Source organism: Cydia pomonella, chromosome 18 (genome assembly GCF_033807575.1).
Source record: "Cydia pomonella isolate Wapato2018A chromosome 18, ilCydPomo1, whole genome shotgun sequence".
NCBI lineage: Eukaryota > Metazoa > Arthropoda > Insecta > Lepidoptera > Tortricidae > Cydia > Cydia pomonella.
In genome coordinates this window covers 9,113,932-9,128,393 of record NC_084720.1, presented here as the reverse complement: position 1 = coordinate 9,128,393, position 14,462 = coordinate 9,113,932, and the positions used below count along the sequence as shown (strand labels likewise).

General features: G+C 33.3%; 1 protein-coding gene across 2 annotated transcripts in view; it reads right to left on the bottom strand.

The window, feature by feature from the left end:
• LOC133527618 (guanine nucleotide-binding protein G(o) subunit alpha) overlaps positions 1-14,462 on the bottom strand; it is a 69,716-nt gene that overhangs the window by 46,988 nt on the left and 8,266 nt on the right. For both annotated transcript variants that reach the window (XM_061864694.1, XM_061864695.1), the window contains exon 2: positions 6,256-6,298. In XM_061864694.1, coding sequence (XP_061720678.1) covers positions 6,256-6,298 — 43 coding nt within the window. The remainder of the gene's footprint in view (positions 1-6,255; positions 6,299-14,462) is intronic.

Here is a 14,462-nt window from a genome sequence, read left to right as displayed (position 1 = left end):
TTTCGTATGTTACATTAAAATCGATTTACTACGCACACTTCCACTCACTAATGACGTATGGTGTACTCATTTGGGGAAACTCTACGCATGCCAACCGAGTGTTTATCATGCAAAAACAGGCAATAAGAACACTAGCAGGTGCGAAGCCTAGACATTCATGCAGGGGCCTTTTTGTAACGCACAAAATAATGACGCACTACTCGTTATATTTGTTCGAAATCCTTATGTATGTTAGAAATAACCTATCTTTGTTTAAACGCGTTGAGGTAGCTGGTATAAACATTAGAACTACAGGTCGATTACGAACAGTTCCACGTCGCATGGCACTTGCAGCTAAGAACCCGCGTGTCATCGGTCCGACTTATTATGAGCGATTACCTGCAGAAATAAGGACGGACACATCCGATACAACATTCAAGCGTCTATTGAGAAACTTTTTACTGGACAACCCATTATATTCAATAAGTGAATTTTTTGACATAACTGTATAATTTATAATTGAATAATGATTTGACATTGTGTTTGCTTATTCTTGATATTATTTGACGATCCTTTTCAGGTGAAAATTTTCATATATATATATTATTATTGAAATTAATTTATTATTATTCCAATACTTATTAAATAAAAAGATACAATCATTAAAATACTTAAGGACTAACAAATAAACTTAACTATAAATAAAACTAAACCTAATATAACTAACTATTAATTTATTTGGATTATCTTGTTATTATTTAAGTTTATTTCTGACGATCCAAGGGCGGATCCACCGTTGTGGGCACGATGGGCATGCCCACAACCCTAATAGGGTGCCCTATTAATTTCCCGAGTAAAATTATGCCGATTTTTGTTTCGCAGATGCTATGGCAGAGGAATCTTAGTAAAAAATTCATTACACAGAGTAGTTAGTTGGTTGGCATATCATTGAAACGCGGATTTACTTTTCGTAAATTGATAGTTTGATAACTGTCACGCTTACCAAAGTCGAAAACAGTACCCCTAGTGTAAATAAATTCGATTTCGAAACGTGACGTACGCGTTTGCGTTTAGTCTCATTTTGTATTGGATTTAGAAAGAGCGCGCCAAGCGGGACGTTTTGGAAACTCAAAATCCTATACAAAATGAGACTTAATGCAAAGGCGTTCCTCACGTTATGATGTCGATCAAATTTACACTAGGGGTACTGATCATCTGGTGTTAATTAGAAATACTTGCCACCACGAGTCCTAATTATTTGTAAAAAATAAAGATTATTTACTTTTAGCTTATGGAGTCTTAGAAATCTTCAACATTCACAAATATTAGTGCAGTATTTAAAAATAATCCCAGCTTTTAATTCACAGCTGTAGGAGTTTTTTTAGCGTAGTTAGTGTAGCGTTTATCTATGTATAAAAAGTGCTGCATAGACATAAAACGTTTGCGATTTTCGATATATTTCCGACCCGAATGTTGTAAGTACATACCACAATTGCTAAATTACTAATTTAACTGTTAATTACAGTTTAATTAAATTGTCACTTTATTCGAAAATAACTTTAGTCTAGTCAGCAAGTTCAAATTGTTGAAAAATTTAGATACTGCTTCTAAAAATACAGGTACCTCATTAGATTCGGAATAAGTAATGTCTAGAAAAATGTATTCGAAGCGTATATTAGCATTAGCCACATAAACAATTGCAAAAGTTAAAAAAAAAAACATGAAAAAATATGGTATTTAGTTTTTAGTCGAATCTTATAAACTATAATACATTTAAGAAATGAAAATAAAATATTCCTAAAGAAGTGGAAATTTCCAATAAAAAAAAATCCCAAGTACTATAACTCTATTCATTGTAGTTTTAATTTACCGTTGAAAATAGCCTTAAGTTAGAGAATAATTAATTTAAAAAAAATCTCGTTCTTACGTCATTATCGTAAATGTAAACAAATTTTTTTTCAAATAATTGGCGTAAAAATATTTCGGTTATCGGTGCTCTTCTTATACACATACTAAGCAATATCACGCTATAAAAAAAAACAATACTTTGGTTATAATATTGTTTTATATTTAACAATTTTACCCTGATTTTTAACTTTTTGTCAATTTTCACTATTATTCTGAAATTTTACACAAAGTATTAATTTTATTAATTTTTTTGTGACGTGATCTTGTTAAGTGTATAAATAATATGGGCTCCACGAAGCGAAATAGTTTTACGCCAAAAAAAGTGTTAGTTAATTGAAATTGAAAAATTAATCTTTAAAATAATATTTAATGTTACTTACTTACTCGCTTTTTCACGCCGCGCGCGCATCCCGAAAATGAGGCGCAGAGGGCTATTTTTAACGTTAAATTAAAACTATAACGAATAGAGGTTATAGTACCTAGAGTTGGATTTTTTATTGGAAATTTTTCTCTTCTTTATAGTATTTTTCAAACGGGAAGGGTACGCTGATAGATATCATCTCCATACAATTTATATCCTAAAAGCTCCAAATCTCGCAAAATTGTATTGAGTTGACATACAATTTTGCGAGAATGAGAATCTATCAGCATACCCTTCCTGTTTGAAAAATACTATAGGAATCTTTTGTTTTCATTTGTTTAATGTTAATAGTTCATGAGATATTGACAAAAAACAAAATACCATATTTTTTATAACTTTTGAATTTTTTTGTGCTGATAAACGATTAGAATTCGAATACCTTTTTTCTAGAAATTGTTTCAATTTCAAGTATTTTTATTTCTATTTTTGACCCTTTTTGAACTTGTCGACTAGACTACTCACCGAAATATTTAAAAAATGTATAAAATATAAAAAAAAGTTATCTACTAATGGTTCCTTAAACGAAAAGATTACTGCCAAATGAAATTCATACAATAATTGTTCTGCCAGTGTTCTGCTAATTAACACAAAAGCGAATTGAACGGTATGTGAACCAAGACTAGCAAATGTCGACTGAAAGTTAGATCTACGAATAAATCCCTCTACGTTGACCTGCGAAACGTTGTCTGAGAATCGAGTATCTGCGAAAAATTGATAAAGTAGCCCCCTAATAGCCTTGTGACGTCACAATTTCAGTCTATTGAGATCGGTAGTATGATCATTTAAGACTTGCAAGAGTCATGATTGTTCATGAACGAGTTCGGACTCCGACTCGCACTTGGCCGATTTTCGGGTGGCTGTGCTGTGACCACAACCTTTTTTGAGGGCTGGATCCGCGCCTGTGACGATCACAATATAGATTCTTATAAATTGACATTGATGTAATTTGTACTGTAATCATATGTTGTGAAATAAATAAATCTAAATCTATATCAATTTATAATTTAATGTTATTTGTCTTAAATCAAATGGCCCAATCCGAAATCTTGCTCTAAGTTTTTCGCTGTCTTCTAGTATATATTCAAGTAGTTAATTCGTTTACTGTTACTACCTTCCTTTATAAAATATTTGCTAAGTTATTATGGATTTGTAAAGTAGGAAATAAATGAAACAAGCTTTGTTTTTACTCCATAATCAACTTTAATTAGTATTTGTACTATTAATCTCAAAAAAAGGTTCTCGGTAAGTCGTTATCACCGAACCAACAAAAGACTCTAAAGCTGCCATTGATATAATTGATTACGTGGAATTTTTCTACAGTGCATCGCATAATAAAATTATAAATTATAAGTAAGACCTTTTATACCCATTTTTATTAAAAAGTACTACTATACAATTCGTACACCAGCACGGATGTCCTGCCACTGCCAGTACTTTATATTATTTAAATCTTTCGTATTTGTGTATTTTGTACCGTAAAAATTCATTTAGCGTTACAAATGATCAAACTAACACAACACCACATTATTTGATTTGATGTCGATTCAACCGGTTTAGGACCGATTTATACCCTTATAATGAATAAAACATGCAACTTAGGTAAATAAAAAAAACCGAATAAAACCGAAACCGGTTTTTTCAAATTCTAAAAACCCGGTTTTGGGTTTCCGTCAAAAAACCGATTTTAACCGGTTTTTTCGGTTTCGGTTAAAACCGGTTTGCATTCCCTAATTGTGTACCGAAGCAGTTGTTTAAGATCGTCCACGTCACACGTCTGCTCTCGTATCCGGGTCCCTTCCCGTAGGCAATGACGTCAGAGACGCCGTCATTGTCTAGTCTTGTTTATATCGAATCTGTAAATCTAAGGCATGACAATGATTTAGGTCCTGTTCAGAGGAGGAATGCAAACAAATCGTGAATTGTGCGTTTTTGATGATGACGCGAAATCTAATCGGGTTCATATGTTGTCTTGTAATTCTTATAAATGAGAGTGGGTAGATTTGGAAACCAGTTTCCGCAAACTCTGAATGCTAGCCAACAATGAATAGGAGAGGGTACTTTCCAGTTGCCATTTAACCGATATTTTTTGACGGAATATGAACTGTGTTTCGTTCTGAATTTAAAGATTCTGGAACAAATTACAAGCCAGAGTACTGTCCTGCTGCCGATTGATGTTATCATGAGCTTACTAGGTATACTAGATAACAATGAATGCAATAAATTATGATGAATAGGCAAGTTTTAAATTGGTCACATAATCCCAAACCATCAATCTAACTAAAGTAAAAACACGGACGCTATCAGTCGCGATAAAAGTTACAACATGTACGAATTGTACAATATTATCGATAAGTCGGCGAAATGTTAAGAGCATGTTGACAAGTTGTACATAGAGATAGTGCAAGATAGTGGACAATCATTGATCTAATCAATCAATAGACTGTAAAAGGCGTTAGTGATAATATTTGAAGGTACATGTTAATGTTCGTTAAATTAAAGTAGGTAATGTCATTGTTCGGTAAACCCTGGTATCGCTTTACCGCCGTGATTTAACAAGGATAATAATTACAATATACTTTATAATCATAATAACCACTTTATTGCAACTTTCGATTATATGATATTGATAAGATTAAAAGATATAAAAAAAACATCGCTGAAGGAGACCATCGTTTAACAGTCGATGGATTATGTATGACTATTGGTTGATTAATGTTCGAAACGAGCATCGAACACAACATTGTTTCTACTCTGTTAAGGAGTATCTGGACATGTAAATAATTTTAATGCTGTCGATACTTATTCCTAAAATTTGCATGCCAAATGGCTGAATATTATTACTCACTATTTATAAGGACACCTTTCTTGCGAATAAATTAAAAGAAAGAAAAGAAATAACAAAATAACTGACCAACATGGTTTGAAAATTTTGCTGCGTAACCAAGGGAAGTAACAAGTCATTTGTTTGTTTATTATACTGAAAATATGAAGTACTTTTCTTTCGTTCAATATAAAATAATAATTTTCTGGGTTTGAACTACAGATACACTACTACAGTAGAAAAAATTAGAAAATCAGGAAATACCATTTAACAATAACAGAGGCAGTTGAGCAAACGATATAATTGGATTGACCGTAAAAGTATTGAAACAGAGGACAGATACAAACATGTGACCGAGTGAAAAGATTGCATAGATTAGGGTATGATGTGATAATACTGATATGCCTATCTTTATTCTACCTACCTACCTTGACCTGATACATTCAGCTAGAATCCATGTATTTATTACAAGATTTTATTTACTTTCACCTGACCGTTGTCTGTTTGTAATTAAATCTTGCAAGTTAAATTTGATCCACTTCCCGGTTTCCGATTGAGCTGAAAATTTGCATACATATGTAAGTCGGTGACAATGCAATATTATGGTACCATCGAGCTGATCTGATGATGGAGACAAGAGGTGGACATAGGAACTCTGTGATAAAACAAAGCAACCTAATTGTGTTTGGGGTTTTTAGAATTTGCTCGATGAGTATTAGTTGCATGTGGAAAGAAAAGTACAGTCAGCGATAAAAGCTTGTACCAAAAATGAAATTTTTGCCAAAAACTTATTATAATTTGTAGTAGAAGAACAATCTGGTCTATTGATTGTGCACATAATACTGTATTGATTTATATGATATAAACAACATGAACTTGGAAAATCACATACAATTCAATGAATTTCGATGAAATATCCTATAAATGTTTTAGACCTAATTATAAACTACGATTCAGGTACGGTCACATCTGAAAACATCGACGATCGCAGTGCCAAAAATATGTATACACTACCCTAATAGATGGGTCATAAAGTCGTGTATATATATTTTTGGCACTTAGATCGTGTCGATGTTTTCAGAAGTGACTGTACATTAAAATTGAAGTATTGGCCAAATATACTTACTTCATTTGTTTAACTATAGTACTCTTGCCGGACTCTCCAGCACCTGAAACAAAGACAGCGGTTAATACAGTTCGTATACAAGCAGACCAACATATCAGCTGATTTATTATCGTAATGTCGTTATCTATTCCAACGCCCACTCGTGCATTAGCCGATGCTGATCAATTAGTAGATTTACTAGAAATGGGCAAAACAGACAATTTGGTATGCAGTTTAAGTTCCTTTTCTTTTGGAAATTTATGTGTTCAGTAATTGGATTGAGGACCTAGTTTAATAGTTCAGTATAATATCAACAACATAGTTTAGTTCACATTGTGTATTTTTGGTTATTTAAATAGGGTCATGGGTGTGTAGGTATGTCACACATTGTCACAGAAGCTCTAAAACAAAATCAGTCTCCGCTTTTCACAGTTACATTATGGACAATAGAGCCACTGGTTGTGGATTCATTTTATATAGCTAAATAGCTATTCCAAAATTGTAAACATTAGTTTCAAGAACGTTCTTCAGAACAAAAAAGACAAATCAGAATTCAGAATCCAAACCTGTGTTGTCCGAATCTGTCGAGATGATCGACCGCCCGCGGCAATAAAACGCGCAATGATATAAACGCAGTTAATTACCGTACGAATGTAAACTGTAACAGTTCACAATATGCATGTCTCGGTAGTCGGTTAAAAATAGCGGGAGAATAAATAAATAACGCGCAAGATCTGAGATCCGCGACCTGAGGCCGGGGATTGAGAACACGCTTAATTTTCAAATAACACATATAAGTAGCCATTTAAAGATGGACATGTAAACAAATTTTAATGAAGTTTTTCAAATTTTAACGGTGTACGCTGTTTATTCATATTTATTTAATAAACGCCTTTCTATAAAATACGCGAATCGAATTCAGTGGGTCGTATAGACGTAAATGCTAAATATCACAAATCGTTTACCTGTTACGCTTTGGTCTTTTGTCAGTCTATTACATAACATTACTCATATAATAGTTACTAAATGCGAGAAATTAAAATAGACGATTAAGAGTTTTCATTTCATTTTCAAAAGGTTACAATTTCAACGGCTAAATCTAGCAATTTTACATTTTTGCTCTAATATCGTTACCGGGCTCTTAATCGCCTTACTGTACTTTAATGAGAATCAAACATGTGTATTTTATCTGTTTTTAGGTCTAACTGCTTACAAATATTGGTTGGTAAGACTGTTATTCCTGCCAATTGACCTGCTTATATTATAAAATACGTACAGACCTACCCAAGAGCGAATTGCTACAAAAATGTACGTAGTAAAGGATCTGTAATTAGTCGTAAGTTAATTGATTCCATTGTGTTACGAAAATTAAGCATGTAAATTGTATTTTATTGTATTAACTGTACTTATTTCATACACGTATGAGTTTATATCATACGCCAACATACTTTCATGCGTGAAACTTAAATAGAAACTGCTTAATTGTCATAACACAATGGAGATATATAACTTTTTTTTTTTGCAATTCACCCATAATATAACTAAGAAGTTGTATAGCGTTAAAGAGAAGATCATGAAACCTTAAGAGATTACTCAAATTAGCTAGATTGAACCGCAAGCATTTACCTTTGATTCAATGCTAAGTGGTCTATTAAGAGCAAATCATAATTGCCGTGACAACCGTGGGTGTCGCAAAACGAGCCCTGTCGAATACAGCTACGTTATTCACGAAACACCTTACCTATTCTCTATTATATCTTGACCTAGAGATCCTTTAAAAACGAAGGGTCTTCGAGATCTCGTTTGCACTGGTTTACTTGAGATAGTGATAGATAAGTGTTGTGAAAAGTATAGGTCCAGGCATCGTGACCCCAGTTGTCATCAATTGGCTCGGCGGCAGCGGCCGATCTCTGACCCTGTAGATATCACCAACGCCTTGTCTCCTGATTTCATATTCGTGCTTAATGCACTATAGTGTTGTTCTGAATGGGAAATTTAGATACTTATGTAGATTACTTCAGTATGATTTTAATGTTTGTTTGGGCACAGACGGTACACACAAATATTAAGATTCATAAATTAACACATTTGCGAGCAATTATTACTTCAATTATGTAAAACAAACACGGAATTATTAATTACAAATGTTTTAAGTATAAAGGTCCCAGTTTTATTTTTTCTTAAATAACTCGTAAACGGTGGCCCATAGCAAAAAAATGTTCTTTCAAGCAAATAATCTGTATAAAATTGCCTACAAGAAGGATTTCGTACACTTTTTCGCTAAGATCAACATTTAATAAAAAGATAATATAGCAGGAAAGTTAATTAAAATCAATTTTATGCTCCATTTTTCTATATTTTCGTAAATAACTCGTAAACGGTGGCCAATAGCAAAAAACCTTGTTAAACGTAAATAATCTACACAAAATTTTCTACAAAAAAGATTCAGGACACTTTTTGAAAGGATCAATATTTAAAAAGATATTAAAGAGAGAAAGTTAATTAAAATCAATTCGAAGGTTCCTTTTCTTTAGTTTTTCGTAAGTAATTTGTAAAGTATGACCCATAGAAAAAAATGTCTTCTACATAAATAATTACCATATTTTTTTTACAAGAAACCTACATGTTTAACTCTTAAAAGGTAGCCCGTAGCAAAACACGTACATATACATAAATACTGCACATAATATTTCCTACAAAAAACATTCCGAACACTTTTCTCTAAGGATCAATATTTAAAAAGATATTATAGGTAAGTTAATTACAATCAATTCATAGTTCCTTTTATTTAGTTTTTGATAAGCCAAAAAGTTTTGAGAGAATCGACTTTTAGTTAATGTATTTTTGCACCTTCAAAAAAAATCTTCTTAAAGTTGTTAATACGGGTTATTCCCACTAGTTACCACCAAAATTTGGTTAGCATTCAACACTAATAAAAGCAGTATAAATATAGAGAAAGAGAGATAATTAAACGTCGAATTAATTATAAGTTAATTAGTTATTCGTTATTACTGTTTCAGCAAACTGCCTTAAAAGTGATAAAACAAAAATCTGTTTTTGACTGATTTGTTTGTTCGGTCGTGTAATTAAGACGTTATTTATTGAAAAGGACTTTATTGTCGATGGCTCTTACGCCATTATCAACGATGCTCCTATACAAATACAACGCTGCGCTACGCAGTGTGGCGTAAGCGTCCTTGACAAAAGATCCAGGTTTCATAGGTAACGTCACAATTAATTCAATTTACAATTAACAAGATAAATGCTCTCATATTCTCGAGGCTGATGGCAAAAAGGAAATAAAACATATAATCTAATAGTTAATATGATATAATATTTCCCAGTGGAAAAAAATCCCAGTAGTTACCAATGGTAACAACTTGGTGGTAACTTAGTGGGAATAACCCGTTAAAACTTATTTAAACGTATTTTTACCATAGATTTTATTGACCTATCAGAATTATACAAAAATTGTACCATTACACCTAATATTTGAGATACCGCTATTTCGCTTACAAAGAAACGCATCAAACTTGAGATACTGCTAATAGCTTGTCCTAGAACGCGTCATACAAAAATATATTTAAATTAGTATGATAAAAACACCCCTTTTAGTTTGTAAAAAAAATCGATTACATATTTTTTTAATAAGTTTAAGGCTGGATATTGAGTGTATCGCGTCAAGTTACGTAGCGACTACATTTGAAATCTGGGTTTCACCTTTTTTTCTTTGCCATACTAATTGTTCTACTATTTTTTGTGTTCCTCTTTATTCCAAGAGGACGACGAAGACGTGACAAAAAAAAATGACAATGCCATGCATGCATTAATTAATATCCAATCATTTAATCACGTTCCCTTGACATCTTTTAAGAACCTGAAGGCCAACTTGATTGGTTTCTTCCTGGTATTCCCATTATAGATAATCTAGAACTTCACAGTACTTTTATGTACGCCATTAAGAAAACTTGAACGTTATTCAGGTGGGTTTTAATAAGTACTTAGGCTAATTCGTAGCCACTGCGTTTTATGAACTTTCGGTCACTAAGTTATTAATAAATTTGCTAAGTGAAACAGAAATACGTCATACACGACCGACACTTGTGAACCTGGTGTTTGATCAAGGAAAAACTATTCGAATAGGTAACCTTTTTAATAGGTAGGTTAAATTAGGCTAACGTTTTCAATTCACCTCTGATACCGTAGTATAATGGTGTGAATCAATGTTACAAAAGCAATTTATACTGGCTATCTACGAGTATCTTCAAACTTAGACTTTGTGCTAAAACTAGGGTTACTTGACCTCAAGCTTCATAGTAATACAAGTAATCAGAGATCAAATTTAGACTGGTTATTTTGAAAAGTGTTTAGTAACTCATATGATATAAACAAGTCCAGCAGTGGCAGCATGGTTCCATTTTTATCACTTGTCACTATGCCCGTCACTTTCACGCTTACATACTTGTTAGAACGTGACAAGCATGTTGACAAATGATAAAGAGCCGACCATCTTAGCCCTACAGAGGGCCTACCGCGAACCACGTTCGACGTGTTGCCTCCCTGTCGCACTTGTAAATTTGTACGTAAGTGTGACAGGGAGGCAAACACGTCGAACGTGGTTCGCGGTAGGCCCTCGGCAAGCACCGGCCAGCACGACATGATGACGTGACACGTCAATTAACTACCAGCAAAGGATCTGATCGTGTACTCGTATTCATATTCATTGCACGAACAAGGGCGAGCCCAGTTCCCAGGCGCACCAATGTAATGTGATCAGCGTGTGTTCACGACTAGTTTTCTATACAAACTCAATCCCAGAACAGGGAATTCCTGGTTCTAGACATACTCTTTCAGTCCCGGGAACATTCCCTAAATGTGATCCAGAGAATTGAATCAATCGTTAAACCTAGATCACATAGTACTGTATAATTAGAATTTACTGACACGGTCAGGACCCGCAAGAGCGGGAAGCTGTGTATGTGCTGAGAGAGCAATATAATTATTTACCCTAAAGTTCGTCACAGACGGAGCGATAATATATATTGATATACCGTAAGATACCAACAGATATACATATTATAGCTAAGCACCACACACACAAATGATCCAAAATATATATCACTGTCTGTCTAGTACCTGCATTGTGAGAGAGACGAAATATACCAAAATACATCGTAATATACCGAAATCGCAAGGTATCTTAAGATGCCTTGCTATAAGATATCGTTCGTGTTCGTGTGTGAACTCTGTCAAATGGTACGTAAAATATATCGTAAGATGCCTTGCTATAAGATATCTTTTGGTTTATTATCGCTCCGTCTGTGATGGGCTTAGCAGACAGCTGTCTAGCAGAAATACAAGCCGGGCCTTAATTTTAGGGCCTACTGTACCTTTTTGATATTTTAACGATTCTCTTTGGCTATAGGATGACAGCAGAGTGACTTATAGATACTGGTTTACCTGAGAATAACTCTCCTGAGCTCGTGACGCGATTGAATGAGACCCTTGACATGTGTGGCGTACAGCACCGTGTGTAATAGGACTAGCACACCTAATATGGACTGAATATGGCATACAAAAATCGTAACAGATATTTCAATCCTAAAAAATAAATGATCTTGGTCTCGTAAAGTACATGTTGCACTAGAACATGTTTTTATAATAACTGGGTAACCTATGCTCTAGGCTTTAATAGGCTCATTTAGTGTTTTAACGTGCTCTAAGATTGATTTGTTTTTTTTTTTTCAGGAATGATTTAAATATGTATATACAACCTTTAACTGAAGTATAGAACCATGGAACAGATTTAAAAAGCGGCCAAGTGCGAGTCGGACTCGTCCATGAATGGTTCCGTACCATTTATGACGTATTAAAAAAAACTACTTACTCGATCTTGTTCAAACCAATTTTCGGTAGAAGTTTGCATGGTAATGTACATCATATATTTTTTTTAGTTTTATCATTTTCTTATTTTAGAAGTTACAGGGGGGAGACACACACATTTTACCACTTTGGATGTGTCTCTCGCGCAAACTATTCAGTTTAGAAAAAAATGATATTAGAAACCTCATTATCATTTTTGAAGATCTATCCATAGATACCCCACACGTATCGGTTTTATGAAAAAAAATTGAGTGTCAGTTCTAAGGGGACCCCCAAAATGTATTGTTTTTTTTCTATTTTTGTGTGAAAATCTTAATGCAGTTCACAGAATACATCTACTCATCAAGTTTCAACAGTATAGTTCTTATAGTTTCGGAAAAAAGTGGCTGTGACATACGGACGGACAGACAGACAGACATGACGAATCCATGGGTTCCGCCATTTGGCTATGGAACCCTAAAAAGTAAAGAGGTAAAAGTAAAGTAAGGAGCATTGGAATTCCTGTTATGTTTTAAGACTTAAACCAAACTAAAGAGTTCCTTATGGCTATTCTTTATTGATGTATACAATCAAATTTATCAATTAGCCTTGTGACCTAATTACAGATAAAAGTTTACCCAAGTATTTATCATGTTATATACCTACCTACATTAAAATTAGAATAATAAGATTCTTAGGAATTATCAACACACCATGTAAGGTAGAAAAAAGGGATTTATTGCAAGGTTCCCATTAGACAGAATCCACTAAACAGGCGCTTAGAATACTTAGTTCGAAATACATAAACAGCATAAAGTGCTCAAAATGTGAAGCTTTTAAATTACAGGGAGAATTGTTATTATACATTATTTAACAAATAGCCACACTGGTAATTGTTCAAAAGTAATCAGGTAAAATGCTAATTTAAGAAAAGAAAGATATGTGATTAGGCCTCCATCATTACTTCGTAAAAATATTTGAAAGAATTCAGTCAGTTATGCACATATTTTTCATCACATAAGTTCTGATCAGAAAGATATTCCTGGAGAGGCCTTTGTTTGCCTGATATGATGATCAATCAGATCCAGAAATGGTAGAAATACAGAATGATTAGTTTCCTAATGCTAGTTTTGATATATGAATAGGTGAATATGAGATTCTGAGTCAGTCATCATTTGTAATATATCAATTATGGAACAAATTTCTGATTAAATTAATTTATATGTTTTAACAAAAAAAAGTGATGTGCCATTGAAGTTGTGTTGACAATAGTAGTAGTAAATAGCAAAGGAAGACTATTCTAAATTACTTACTTGGGTTTTCACCACTAACCTTAATTGAAGACAAATAGGATGTACCTGAAAATTATCTATGAAAATAGGGAGCTAACTATACTGTTAAGAGCATTTTCTACAAGTGTTAAGTTCCTGGAAATATAAGCTTTTATACATTAATTTCACTATAGGAACTTTTCTAGCAACTATAGCTATATTAGGGTCAGACCTTATGGCCTTTCTAATAAGTACCCTTTGGCCTTTTTTACAGATTTACCACGGAAGTTTTACTTTTATTGGGGCAGCTGATATTAGGCAAGGTTACCTCAAATTTGAAGTGTATCCATCAAACTGATAATATTGCATACCTATATGGGTAAGTAAGACCCATCATTGTGAGAGAAACTAAAATTTTATCCTCTGGGCACCTAGAGGCCTATAAAAAGGTCTCCCATTCCATTCTAATATAAATATATATATTTAAAATTTAGACAATTCTAAATTGCATTTTTCTTGACAAGTTTTGATGTCTTGGTTGCTAGAGGTAATATAGACAAGTATATAATTTTGACGACCGGTCTGGCCTAATGAGCAGTGACCCTGCCTATGAAGCTGATGGTCCCGGGTTTGAATCCCAATAAGGGCATTTATTTGTGTGATAAACACAGATATTTTTTTCCTGAGTCTTGGGTGTTTTCTATGTATATAAGTATGTATTTATCTATATACATATGTATATAGTCACCTAGCACCCATAGTACTAGCTTTGCTTAGTTTGGGGCTAGGTTGATCTGTGTAAGATTGTCCCCAAATATTTATACTTATAATTAGCTCAATATTTAAGATTGGACAAACCCAAAATGAATTATAAGTATGAACTTATGGTTCTTGATGCAAATGTAATGAGATGAAATGATGCATAAAATAAAATATCAAATAACAGATAAATAAAAATTTATGATGGTAAGGTAGTATAAACTTATGGTTCTTGATGCAAATGTAATGCGATGAAATGATGCATAAAATAAAATATCTAATAAAAATTTTAGATGGTAAGGTAGTATAAACTTATGGTTCTAGATGCAAATGTAA